The 13,404-nt window shown below is 44.7% G+C and overlaps 1 protein-coding gene across 3 annotated transcripts in view; it reads right to left on the bottom strand.

Moving 5' to 3' along the window:
- Positions 1–485: 485 nt before the first annotated feature.
- The window catches only part of CXCL12 (C-X-C motif chemokine ligand 12), a 16,616-nt gene continuing 3,697 nt past the window's right edge, over positions 486–13,404 (bottom strand). Inside the window, exons 2-5 of one of the 3 annotated variants that reach the window (XR_001516562.2) lie at positions 12,668–12,785; positions 10,414–10,500; positions 2,595–5,118; positions 486–1,122 (exon numbers count right to left, since the gene is read on the bottom strand). Coding sequence is in view for 2 of the 3 variants with exons in the window: in XM_006908381.3 (XP_006908443.1) it covers positions 7,760–7,853; positions 10,414–10,500; positions 12,668–12,785 (299 nt within the window). In the remaining variant the exon portion in view is untranslated. Of the gene's footprint in view, positions 1,123–2,008; positions 5,119–5,145; positions 7,854–10,413; positions 10,501–12,667; positions 12,786–13,404 lie in introns of those variants that run through there. The other 2 variants (XM_015586608.2, XM_006908381.3) reach the window with 2 other exon arrangements.

The following is a 13,404-nucleotide window of genomic DNA, read 5'->3' on the forward strand; positions in this document are numbered from 1 at the left end:
CAGTAGTTGAGAGAATCAGTGTCTGGCTTCCAGAAGGGCCCCTGCACAGGACACAAAAGGTACAGGGTGCTGGGTCCTCAGCAGTGCCTTCAGAAACAGGGCCTCTGTTTTCTTCCCCTAAACCTGACAAGTACAGAGTAGAGAGAGATCTCCTACACCACAGCTCTCAGACAAATACTTGGGCCCTTGCACAAAACCATCCATCCTTTCTGGAGCAGAGGACCAGCTTGTGTTTACGTGGTTCCAGCAAAACCAAGTACAAGTGGAAAAAAGGGTATGCCTTTCCTAGCAAAGAATCAGTGGACTTAGAGAGGCAGGTAGGCCCCCAGAATTCTTGTTCATGTTTAGCATTACAATGGCCTGTTTTCAACTAACCACAGTAGCTAAGATTACACACCCCTCTGTCTAGGGTTTGAGGGAGAAAAACCAAGTCTGGAAAATTCAATTGGTAATACTAATTTCAACCTGTTGGCTGCTACATTTGAATACATGTCTTTATTAGGACAATTATAAGTGCATATACATCTTTTCATTGATATGACTTCAAAGTAGAAATTGTTTCTCAAAATGAGATGTTACTATTTTTTTAAAAAAAGCAGACTGCATACAGGAAGCTGCCTTCTCCTGGACCATTTTCACATTATCTGGGAGATGCAATTCAAACAATACAAAATACAGTATTCATCACATTTAACACTGAATCCATCACTGCTCAGAGACTGAGAGTCCAGCGAGTTTTCAGAATAACAAGTTTTCTGTGTTATTTTCTTTTTTTAACTTGGCTATGTCAGTGGTCTGTTGAGCGGATGTGGATATTTCTAGGGAGCATTTCCCAAGAATAGGGTTCCCTCAGCATGGTTCAGGGGAGATGTATAGAGGGATCAGGACTCCACAGCTGCAAAAGGGTGTGACACCCGGGAAAGCTGATGAAGACCCAGTGAGGGAGCCTATGGTGATTATATCAGACCGTAGTCAGAAAAGGAAGATGAAATCTGATCCAATAGAAAGGCTTAGAAACTCTCTGGACTTCACACAGGGAGCACTGTAGCCTTTTGCTATGCAGGCCTTCTGCTCAGACAAGCAGAGAGCCTCTCCTGAGCCTCCTCGCTGGGGTCTCAGCACCTGGCAGAAGTGGGACAAAGAACAGTGCAAACAACACACTCTGACCCTTCTTTCTTCCTTCATTCCATCTGCAACATAGCAACCACATTGCCATCACCCTATACATAATGGGGAAGTTCTGAGCACAGCAGTGAGCTGGTCACATCTGGTCTTCCAGGCAAAAAGGTCCAGAGGACAGGATAATCTGTACTTAGATATTTGGGGTATTTGTATGGCCTCTCTTTCCAGCATAATTGACTGCAGACAAGAGAGAATGTGGTATAACCGTGTGAAATGGCTGACCTCTGTAAGGACAAAGCTCTGCCTGTCAGGCTCATCCCTGTCTGCAATGTCCAGAACAGTGCTGGCTGGCAGTAGTTGAGAGAATCAGTGTCTGGCTTCCAGAAGGGCCCCTGCACAGGACACAAAAGGTACAGGGTGCTGGGTCCTCAGCAGTGCCTTCAGAAACAGGGCCTCTGTTTTCTTCCCCTAAACCTGACAAGTACAGAGTAGAGAGAGATCTCCTACACCACAGCTCTCAGACAAATACTTGGGCCCTTGCACAAAACCATCCATCCTTTCTGGAGCAGAGGACCAGCTTGTGTTTACGTGGTTCCAGCAAAACCAAGTACAAGTGGAAAAAAGGGTATGCCTTTCCTAGCAAAGAATCAGTGGACTTAGAGAGGCAGGTAGGCCCCCAGAATTCTTGTTCATGTTTAGCATTACAATGGCCTGTTTTCAACTAACCACAGTAGCTAAGATTACACACCCCTCTGTCTAGGGTTTGAGGGAGAAAAACCAAGTCTGGAAAATTCAATTGGTAATACTAATTTCAACCTGTTGGCTGCTACATTTGAATACATGTCTTTTATTAGGACATTATAAGTGCATATACATCTTTTCATTGATATGACTTCAAAGTAGAAATTGTTTCTCAAAATGAGATGTTACTATTTTTTAAAAAAAGCAGACTGCATACAGGAAGCTGCCTTCTCCTGGACCATTTTCACATTATCTGGGAGATGCAATTCAAACAATACAAAATACAGTATTCATCACATTTAACACTGAATCCATCACTGCTCAGAGACTGAGAGTCCAGCGAGTTTTCAGAATAACAAGTTTTCTGTGTTATTTTCTTTTTTTAACTTGGCTATGTCAGTGGTCTGTTGAGCGGATGTGGATATTTCTAGGGAGCATTTCCCAAGAATAGGGTTCCCTCAGCATGGTTCAGGGGAGATGTATAGAGGGATCAGGACTCCACAGCTGCAAAAGGGTGTGACACCCGGGAAAGCTGATGAAGACCCAGTGAGGGAGCCCATGGTGATTATATCAGACCGTAGTCAGAAAAGGAAGATGAAATCTGATCCAATAGAAAGGCTTAGAAACTCTCTGGACTTCACACAGGGAGCACTGTAGCCTTTTGCTATGCAGGCCTTCTGCTCAGACAAGCAGAGAGCCTCTCCTGAGCCTCCTCGCTGGGGTCTCAGCACCTGGCAGAAGTGGGACAAAGAACAGTGCAAACAACACATGGCAGAGATTCGGATTCCAACAAACAGCATGTTTGTGAGCCCCAGTCCCTACAGTCGCCCCTCTCCCGGAGATGCAGAGGCTGGCAATGGAGGACCACCTTGGAGGTTACAACAAGCCCAAGAGAAGCTCAGGTAGAGGCAGCTCTGGACCTGGAGAAACAGCTGGGTGACCCTTAATCACCTAATGCACTTGACCTGTATTTTGAAAGCAAGAGGGAGAGCCTTTTCCTTTGCAAATGAACTATTTAAATGCATATTTGCTTTAGATAGGAAGTCTCCTTTTAGAAGCAGATTGAAAGTAGAGAAATTGTTACACAAATAATTTTTCTTGCAGTTTCTACTCTTACCTATTTTTTTCTCCTATAGGGGAGAAACAGAAATGATTCTTTAACTGTAATCAGGATTCAGGGGCATATTTATTTCCTTGGAGTAACAGATTTAATGGTTCTGGTTCATGGATTCTAGAAAAAGATGCTTCCAAATTTTTCATGAGATTTTAAAATATCTTAGATTACCTGGAAAATGACCCTACCACTGAAAATTCAATAATTTCATGTATAATTCAGGAGCCCTATAGAGACAGGTTAATTTTAAAAGAAGGTTCTGTATCCCTTATAACTAATAAAGGTCCCCGATACTCTATTTTTTTCAATATAACATAGCTGTTTAGAGGACATGAATTTTTGGTTGATGAATTGGCCTTCTACCATAAAGATCAAATTTTAAGAAATATTTATAGAAATGCCTAACACGTTACTAATAACCCAAAGATTATTAAATATAAAGACACCTACAATTCAAGATAAATTTACTATACTATACTTTCTGCATGTTATTTGCAGTGTCTTGTCAATTGATATATTTCCTTATTTTATCCTTTTTTTTCTATTTTCTTAATTATAAAAATTTTACTGGGATCTTTAATCAAAGGGGAAAAATATTAGTGAGACCAAATGATAAATTAGCAAACAAATAAGCAAAAATGCAAAAAACCCTCAAGTGCCTACCTTTTTAAAAAGCAAAAATTTTAAGCCGTTTAATGTAATTCTAAAAAATGCCCTCATTAAAGGGAAATGCCCCAAACATCAGGGTTCTTAACCAACTTTAATAATGCTCCATCATTTTCTAAGAGGAACGCCTTGCTGGATGTCCTGGAAGCACAGGTAACAGCAGTAGCAGAGAAGGTCCAGGGTCCACTGTGCAAGGCAAAAGATGAGGGATTGCCAAATGGTAAAAAAAAAATGAGGTTAGATTTTAATCAGGAAGAAATACTCAGTATTGAATATTTTATGGATCAGGTTTTCCAAACCAAAAAAAGTTGAGAATTTTTTCTTGTTATTCCTGTCATTCCCAGAAAAATGCTGGGCTTGACACAACAAAGTTAAAGCACTCTATAGTTCTGAGGTATCAACATCAATGGAAACATTGAGGGTCAGTGTCCTCAGAGGTCAGTACTACTGCAACCTGAATTCCCTTGAGCTCTGTTGATCCACCATGGCTCTGTGATCAGTGGGGAACACAAAGTCATCCACTCAAAAATATCACAGCCCTAATCAGGGGCCTGGTCAGAGACCCTGAGGGGCATCTCCTCGCTCTCGGCCTCTGCATGTGTGGAACCCACAATACAGCACAGAGGACATTAGCTTTGAACAAAAACAGAGAATTGGACAACAGATAATATTCCAAACGACACAGATGTGCACAGCATTTCCAGGACCTGGTAACACAATATGTTTTGATTTGTTTCTTGGTGCTCAGTTTAAATTAAAGCTTTCATCTTGAGAGTTCTTTTCCAGGGTCATGGAGACAGTCTTGGATACACATGATGATGGATGAGAGAAAGAATGATGAGAAGAACGTGATGAGATGTAGAGGAGAGCTCGGGATGAAGGGTGCATCTTGCCCTATCCTGGCCTCACACTCCTGCCTGCCTTAGCTCAGGGAAGCCCTGTGATGCTCACTTAGAGGAAGGGTGGGCCTCCTGCCTGGCCCTCTGGAACCTAACCCTCCATCACCCCTTGTGGCTGCCTTCACTAGGGTTTGCCCATGCTGACTAGTCCTGATATCTGCTAGTGGCTGTCGGTCCCAGAACATGATAATGTAGGGAAGGCTCCCTCAGCCTGGGGTCCCAGCCTGTGCAGTTCAGGAATATAAAATTCAGGAACCCGTAGTCAGACCAGGGGCTCCATGGAAAACATATTATAATGTAAAATTATAATGGTTTTGTCTAAGTTCCTATCTGCCACCAGTGACATTAGATAATCGAGCTAAATGAAAATAAACAGAATATATTTTGCTACATAATCAAACAGTGAAAGTAAGGCAAACTGTGCAAAACAAAGCCCTGGGAAATGCATTCAGCCCCGCCCAGGCTGCATAAGGGAACTGTTGGGGGCCCTTCTTAACACTGTTTCAGACTCAGCTTCCTACTGTAAGGCTTCCTCAGGCGTCTGACCCAACCTGCGCCTCTCACATCTTGAACCTCCTGTTAACAAGAAGAGAGGGAGACACCATTAAGGCAAGTTCTCGCAGTGGCCAGGCCTCACGCTGAGACACTGAGCTCGTTCCAACAGTGCCCCCACTCCTAATCTCCAAATTCCAAATCACCATGGTGCTGCATCTCTCTTCAGAGGCCCTGGGTAGGGAAGGGTAGTAGGAGAGATGTCATGGCTGAAGCAGAGGAATGGATGGAAGGTAGGAAGCAGAGTGGACAGACTGATACAGCAAGCATGAAGCATGGCAGATGAATGAGGTCATGGAGCTAGCCAGGCACAGTGGTCACACACGACAGGGTGTACTATTTTCACCTAGTGTAGAAGCTAGGCCTGGCCTCACATGGAGCCCAGCCCAGGCTGTCAGCTCATCCAGGGCCTCAGCACCACCCACTGCTTCCACCCACCTCCCACAGTCACCCCAGGACCTCTCAGTGGCTTGGCCAGGGGTGGCCCAGGGACTGAGTACAGGGGTGGCCCTGCTCACCGCTCACCTGGCACAGATGCGTGAATATTGCCCAGCTGCAACCCACCATGGCATGGAGGTCCAGCTCTTCAGCTCTTCCCCAGTGACCCGGGATACTTCAGCAAGACTGGGGTTATGCCCATTTGTCAGATACAGCGAGGTCCAAGGCCAATGGAGTGATGTAATGCCAGGACAATGCTTTCCTGAATTTCCTAACATGAGGCCAGTTCTCTTAGTATCTGTACCCCCAACTGCTCCAGGATTGGTGGGAGGCATACAGAAAGCAGTTTGTCACTTCAGGGCAGCAACAGCTTGACTTACTGTTGCTGGAGGGCAGTCAGCTCTCCTTGGCATGTAGGACGAACCTGTCACCCTCTCTAGGCACAAAGACGGATGCTTCTACAGTGTGAGGAATGAAGGATAGTGGGAGTGGGGTGAGGGGTGGGGGGATAGCTCAAGTCTGATCTTCTCGCGGGTGCTTTTTTAAGTCTTAGGATTAGCCCAGTCAAGCTACCATGGACCAGACCTGCTGTTGCTTCCTCAGAAAGTACCACAGGCTTAGGCAGCCAAGGTAACATCTAGATACCTTCAGAGGTGGGAGGGCAAGGTGAAGTGGGCCCCTACACACCCAGGAATAAGCCTGCTATCCCCATTGTTTGCAAGAGGGGCCCAGACTGGGAGAGTTAGACAGCTAAAAAGAATGGAAGTGGAGAACAAAAGGTCTTTGGCTGCAGGGGCCTACCAGGACACTTCGACAGCAGGGAAAGAAAGGCTGTAATGTTCGAAGCTGCACTCACAAAGGAACACATTAGAGCATGTGTCCACAGAGCTATGTGACGCAGGTGATTATGACATGCAGGGACTTTGAGATGTCTTCTCCTGAAATCCATCTGCTCTGTCCTCCATCCACTTCATCTTTCTGGATCCATGGACTGAAATTATGACGAGGGGTCCAGGATGCAGAGTGTGTGTGCGTTTATGTGTAATGCGGGAACGGGGAGAAGAGTAGATATTTAAGGCAACCTTTTTCAAAGCACTACTGACATCAGGGCCTCCCTGTGATCTCTTTCCTTTTGGTATAAATTAGAGACTTAGCAAGAAATCTCAGAACTAATTATGTAGGGAGGTGAGTAAGGAAAGTTTTAGAAACTAAACCATGTTCACTTTAGGCAGATATTTCCCATGAGTGAAGGCCTAGGAATCTGTGTCCTACAACCTAATTACACAGGGTCATGAAGACTCCAGCAAAAAAAGTGGGGAGGGGTTAGGCTAGGCATCCTGGAGCTGCAGGCCCTTCACGGATTTCCTCCATGTTGTCGGGGACCCGTATGAGGAATCTACAAAATGAATTAACCAGCAAGGGAGTTCCCTGAGAAGCACTTCCACATCTGCTCTCTGGGGATGCAGAGCTCATATCCACTCTCCCTGGCATGGTGTGTAGAAACCCACCCAAGCTTGGAGGTAAAGCTGTTCGCACAGTCCAAGGCCTAGGGAGGGGGTACTGAAGAAGTCCCACTCTAGGTGGTAGAGCAGTGGAGGGCCAAGCATGGACACTTGGGAAAAGGAGTCCTTTATCACCAGCAAATGTAATGGCCACAGCCAGTCCTGCCCAAGAAGGCCAGGATGGGCAGCACCAGCAGCAGCGAATGAGAGAGCATAGGACGCATGCCCCCTGCAGGCCAAGGCTCTGCTGGTGGTCTAGTAGGTTGCTCTGCACAGTAGCTAGGTGGCCACATGCTGGTATCAGATACAAGTTTCATAGCAGATCGTAAGTATGCAGAGCTATGTAAGCTCCAGAGTTATCAAGGGCCTTCTGAGAGGGAATGGAGGGCAGGGTGGGAGGCTTAGCAGTCCAGGGCAATGTTGGAGACCCCAGACACTCTAGATGGGGTCCTGAGCACACAGTCCCTGTGTCCTAGGCTCCAACTCCAGTCTCTGTACAACTACTTTCTTCATAACTTAGCAAACCAGGAAAGACCTTAATAAGCACATAAATGCAGGAGCCAGTGTGGCCACAGGTGTGGTAAAGCACTGTTCCCCTTTGGAAGTCTGAGCGGCCACCCAGGAGGCAGGGAGGTCTGCCCTGGAGGAGAATTAGAGCAAATTTACAAAGCACGGGGAGAGACAAGAGCAGAGTGCACTGTGGTCCATCTCGAGGTGGTAGATAACTAGTTTTTTCTTTTCTGAGCAGCCTTTCTCTTCTTCTGTCGCTTCTTTTTTCCTATCTTTTCTTTTTTCCCCACTTTTTCTTCTCTGCGCCCCCTTCGATAAAATTAGTAGAATCATTAATAATGAAGAAATAAACAAGAGTCTGTCTCAGTCTGCACAATATTTAACACTGGCCTGTGTTTCAGTTTCACTCTGTCTTCAGTCCCAGGCCTGGAGGCCCCTGGGCAAAACACTGTCCATCAGTATTTTATTAAAATAAGTTAGATATTTGCCCTGATTAAAAAAAAATGTTATACGGGCTTCCACAAAACCTGGTATCAGCAATCTCCAATTTGCTAAGTTGACCCTGGCTCTAGCTATTGCCTGAGGCTTCCAGGGGGGAAAGGAATTCACATCTAAAAGGGTGTGAAGGCAGCCAGGGCCAGGCTGGACATGGTCCTCTATCTCACCCCAACCTGCTTTCCAGGGCTTTCTTCTTTCTCAATATAGAGCTGAACTCTCTGGCTTTATCTAAAAAATCTCTGCATTGCAAATCAAAGGAGACTGGAGGCTTAGGTTCAGGAGGCCATCTAGGAGAGGAGAAAGAAGGTGGCCCCACACCACCTCTCCTTTCTGGATGCCTGTGCACACCTGCTGGGAATGACTGGGATTGTTCTGGAGAGCGAGGGAGAGAGCTGGTTAGCAGAATTTTATTAGAGCAACTGGCTCATGACCATCACATTAAAATGATTCAGGCTGAATGGTATTTAATGATTTATGGAATAAGACTACCTGTTCCAGAGAAAGCTAGATATTAACCATGGGCTGGAATCATGGGATTTTTACATGGGAAAATGTGAGAGCTGGATATTACAAGGGTTGAGTCTCTAGAGATTACATGGGGATGTTAGGAGAACGAGGAGAAAGAATGGGAGAGGAATTAGTGAGTCGAGTATTATTCTTCAGAAAACTAGCACTGCTGCTTCCACTGGGTTTAAAAAAAAAAAAAAGAGAGAGAGATGCAAAAACTTGAGGGATCTAAAGCGCCTAACCAGTAGGCTAGCTTATTTTCACAAAACTGGGAAACGTTTAAGAGTTCCGCGTCTAGCAACTAATGGAGTTTATTTCAGGTAAATAAATTCCCACATACAGTAGGATGTTTATACCATAATACAATTAGCATTTATTGCTAGTGCATATAATGTCACATTTGATACAATTTTAGTACAAGTGAAAAAATACACTGTGGCTAACATTAAAAGCTGTAATGTAATCACATTTCTGTCATATGTATTTCTTTACAAACTGCCAGTAGTTTAAGATAATAGAAAAATGTAACCTACTGACATCCATATGGCTCCATTTCAAATGTATGAATTGTTCAACTATAAATATATTCTGAAATACATTTGTTTTCTAAAGAAATGTTTAAAAATCGTGCACAAAAATATATTAAAAAAATGCCTTGCAAAAAGTTACAAATAGCACCAGGCCCATCTGTGGATCACATTTATGCATGGAAATTTCATTGTGCCAACATTTCTGATTGCAACCTGAAACCCTGCGGTAGCTTCAGGAGCATGGGTTAGTGGCAAGAGGCTTGTTTTTTCATTTATTTTTTCACCTCAGACTTCAGAAACCTTGGTATTTGTACAGCCTTCATGGCACACACAGGCTTCAGGGACAATCACAGAAACCAAATCCTCAAAGCAAGCTCTCTGATTGAAAACTGCATTTGAATCTGCAAAGACTTGTCGTTCATGGGAAGGCAAAGACATGGTCTCCCATGCCCCAAGAGAAGGCCAGTCTCATTCTGGAGGAGCAGAGCAGATACTCACAGAGGGCCTGAGCAGGAGGGAGGGCAAAGGGAGGAGGGAGCTGCAGGGCAGGAGCCCAGTGACCATCCTCCTCCCTTGAGTGCATACAGAAATGAGAAGCAGAAGCAAGATTAAAGCATGCTCTTGGAGGCAGGGAGAGGCTAAGAATGTTTGATAGGTCTCTGAGCACAGCCCCCAGTGGCAGTGGCTTCTACATGGAGCTCACAGGTACGTTCACTGAGCTTGAAAGAGAAGATGCAGGTGGTGGCTAGCATAGTTGGTATCTGAAAGCCACCTTGAGCCTTCATTTCAGGAAGGGTGTAACCTGCGGGAGCTGCCCATAATCTTCCTCCATGCCTTAGCGTCTGGAGGAGGGACACTTTTTTGAGCTCCATGCTTGGCTATCACCTGACTGTGCTCAGACTCCCCAGGGGAGAAGAGGTAAAACTTTAAAACAAACCAAATACAAATCTTGAAGTAATCACTGATTAAAAAAAATAATAATAATGAGAATGATGATGATTGTGATGATCATGAGGGAAGTGACTGGAGAGAAATGCTGTTTAGATAATACAATTTCTTAGAAAAACCCCAGTTATAAAATAGTCAATGTGCAAGGGTCCGGGGTGCAAATGAATATAAGCTGTGATATCGTACCATATGCCATAAATGCAATTGTGTATATGCTGGGCAAACCTCTTGCCCATTCCCAGGTCAATGCACTGCCCCATAGGCATACCTGGCCCTCATCATTCAGGCCTTCCTCCTCCCTGCACCTTTGCCTTTTCACCTTTCATACAGTTTTAGCTTTCCTCCAGTAGCTCTAGTGGAAAGTCCTTTTTGGCTGTTGTGCTTACTTGTTTAAAGCTTTCTCCAGATATTCCTGAATCCACTTCAATTTTGGGTCAATGCACACTTGTCTGTTGTTATTCTTCAGCCTTGCCCTGCCAAAACAGAAGAAGAGACAATGTGCAGCTAAATAGGAGAAGGCACTGCTGTGAACTGTGCTGTGCATTTGTTCATCCGACACTCATGTCAGAACCTTTACTGGAGCCAAGTACCTGCTTGGCAGGCTCAGGTTCATGAGGAACTAAAGTGCACTAGTGAAACACAATGCTAGCAGTGTGGCAAGTTTTACAGCAGAGATACAGGAAGTGGAAAGGTCTTTAGGGGGCATACCACAAAGAATTCCCATAGCGATCATTTGAGCTGGACAGTGAAGAATAAGTAGGAGCTGGGCAAATGAAGTATGGCAGGGTGGGGGCAAAGCAAGAGCAAATACACCAGAGGGTAACAGCACACAGAGAGTGTGAAGGAAGAGTGGGAGACAGGATGCTCAAGAAGCCTGTAGACAGATGTGAGGGGCAAAGAAGTGGGACTTTACATGCATGATTATGGGAACTTGTGAGAATTTTAAACTGGAGAGTAACAGAGGCAGGTATTTATTTCGATGGACCATCTTAATAGTACATGGGAGACAGAATTAAGAGTAAGCCTGGAAGCAGGAAATCTGCAAAGAGGAACTGAAATAATCTAGGGGATGGGGAGAGGTGAGAGTGTAATGAGGGGAGGGCCAGTGCAGGTTAGGGGAGAGGTAGTGTAGATGCTTTGCCAGAAAATGGTTTTCAGAGAGAGATTTTACAAGTTTACTGAATGTTTCATCATTTCAATTGTTTTTCAAAAGTTCATACCACATCTTCCTCTCCCTTCTCAAGTCCATTCACAGCCTCTCTGCCTAGAAACTCCTGGAGAAAGACCTGGACTTATCTTTGGATCCCTGTCCTTAAACCCCTGGGTACGAGGTAATCTCAAGTAACTTGAGAACACTCCTGGCCAGCCACTCACAGGTCTATGAGGACAACTAAGGCCAGCACCGTGGCTCTGGGACACCCAGAGGAGTCTTCGCATAGCCTGCCTATTAAGTGAATGAGGTGTGTAGAGGGTTGTAGCTTGAAGCAAGGTGGACGGAAGTAAGTTCAAATCTGAGTACTACTGTTTATTGACTTTGTGTCTGCCCGGAGCTGAAAATTATAAAGTGCATTCCTAGGCAAGTGAATCAGCATAATCTGTACTGTAAAGCAGGCCAATGCTGTTAAATTCAATATCTGATAAAATATCATATCCCTCAAAGGACAGATAGTATTTTATTACAAGCAAAGTAAGTGAAAATACATTAATATTCTAATGCTCCGAAAAATTTGTAAATGACAAATCCATCAAGGCAGCAAAGGCTAGAAAGAAAAAAAATTGAACCTAAAAGTTCGTGTTGGGTAAAAAAGTCTTTAGGAAGTTGCAGCTTCCATTCTAACTGCTGTGTCCCCAACTGTTTTTAGTACTGGGACTTTTCAGGAGGTGAGATCTCACCCAGGAGATGCCTAGCATCACCTCCCTGGCATCTAGACACACTAGGATGCTTACTGTGTGCAAGTATTGGTACATAGGAGCATTGGAGTGCCAAGCAATGGATAGTCAAGTGTGGCTTTCTTGCACACCTTGCCCAGCCACCTGCACCAAAGCCCACAGATCTCTGTGTTTTATGCATGTGTGATTTTGGTTTGTCTCATTTCCTACAGGAATTAAATCAAATGTTAGCATTAGCAAAACCAAAAACAGATATGTTGTGTTTGAGAAAATGTAGTTAAGTGAGCTGATAATTTTGAGTTTTACCAAATGGTTAAAGATGACTTCAACTAAATTTGGGTTTTGTGAATTTGTGCTATGTAAGAAAGAATTAATTTAGAGTACTAACGCCCTGAAACTGGCAGGACTGGCTAATTACTGAACTTGAACACAAACTTTGATGAGGCCCATGTTTCTCCAGTCTGGAGATGCGTCCGAATATGCTGTTATTTCCTGTGCTGAAGGAAGTAAGCTTGGAAAGAAGGGACAAGGACTACAATGAGCATAGCAAGGCACCACAAGGGTCAGAATGGATTTGGAAACTACTGCCTGGTGGTGTACTCAAATCTGCGCAGTATAACAACTGTCTCTAATTTTGCCAAGTTCAAGGCTGGAGACTTGGCATGTGTCTCTAGCTTTACCAAGTCTGCCAGTTAGATGTTACTGCACCCATTACATGTAATATTCCTGAGGGATGATGCTCCAACTTACACAATCTGAAGGGCACAGTTTGGAGTGTTGAGGATTTTGAGATGCTTGATGTTGGCCCTGGCAACGTGGCTCTCGAAGAATCGGCAAGGACATCTGTAGCTCAGGCTGACCGGTTTTCCTGGAAGTGGTAATGAGAACAAAGCAACTTGTTATTATCTTGCCAGTCCTCGCAGATACACATGTATCTGGGTCTGCAGCTGGGGGAGAAGATGGTGGAATGACGGCCGGATGGAGAGCAGTGGGATGAGTCACAGTGCGTCCTGGCAAAGACTTTCTCCTTGGGTAGCACGGTGAGATCTGGTAGTCTCAGGCTCAACTTTGACAGGGCAAGAGGCCAAAAATACCTGTAGAGTGTGGGACCCTAGGAAGGAGAGTGGGGAAATTAAAATAAGAAGCCTTCGTCAGGTGTCTTAACATCTATGATGTTAATCATAGATAAGAACTGTTTCAGTCTAAGGAACTGAGGTTCCCAGTTATTCTTTGCAAAATTAACTCCTCCAGGGCCAACTGAGGAAGTCTTTCCTACACAGAGAGGAGGAATACAGAGGCTCCAGGTTCTCCTTCCTCTTCTAGTGTAGGCATCATCCAGGACACCATCACAGCTCGCCTGAGAATGCTGCCCTCCCCCACCTGCAATCTTCTTGCCTCATATTTACCTTAAGCCCAGGCAACCACAAAAGAATCCAGGCCGGCTTCCTACCTGGGAGTCCCCAGAAGGCAGGCCAAGGGCCCACTCT

The sequence above is a fragment of the Pteropus alecto genome, unplaced genomic scaffold, assembly GCF_000325575.1.
Source record: "Pteropus alecto unplaced genomic scaffold, ASM32557v1 scaffold333, whole genome shotgun sequence".
Classification (NCBI taxonomy): domain Eukaryota; kingdom Metazoa; phylum Chordata; class Mammalia; order Chiroptera; family Pteropodidae; genus Pteropus; species Pteropus alecto.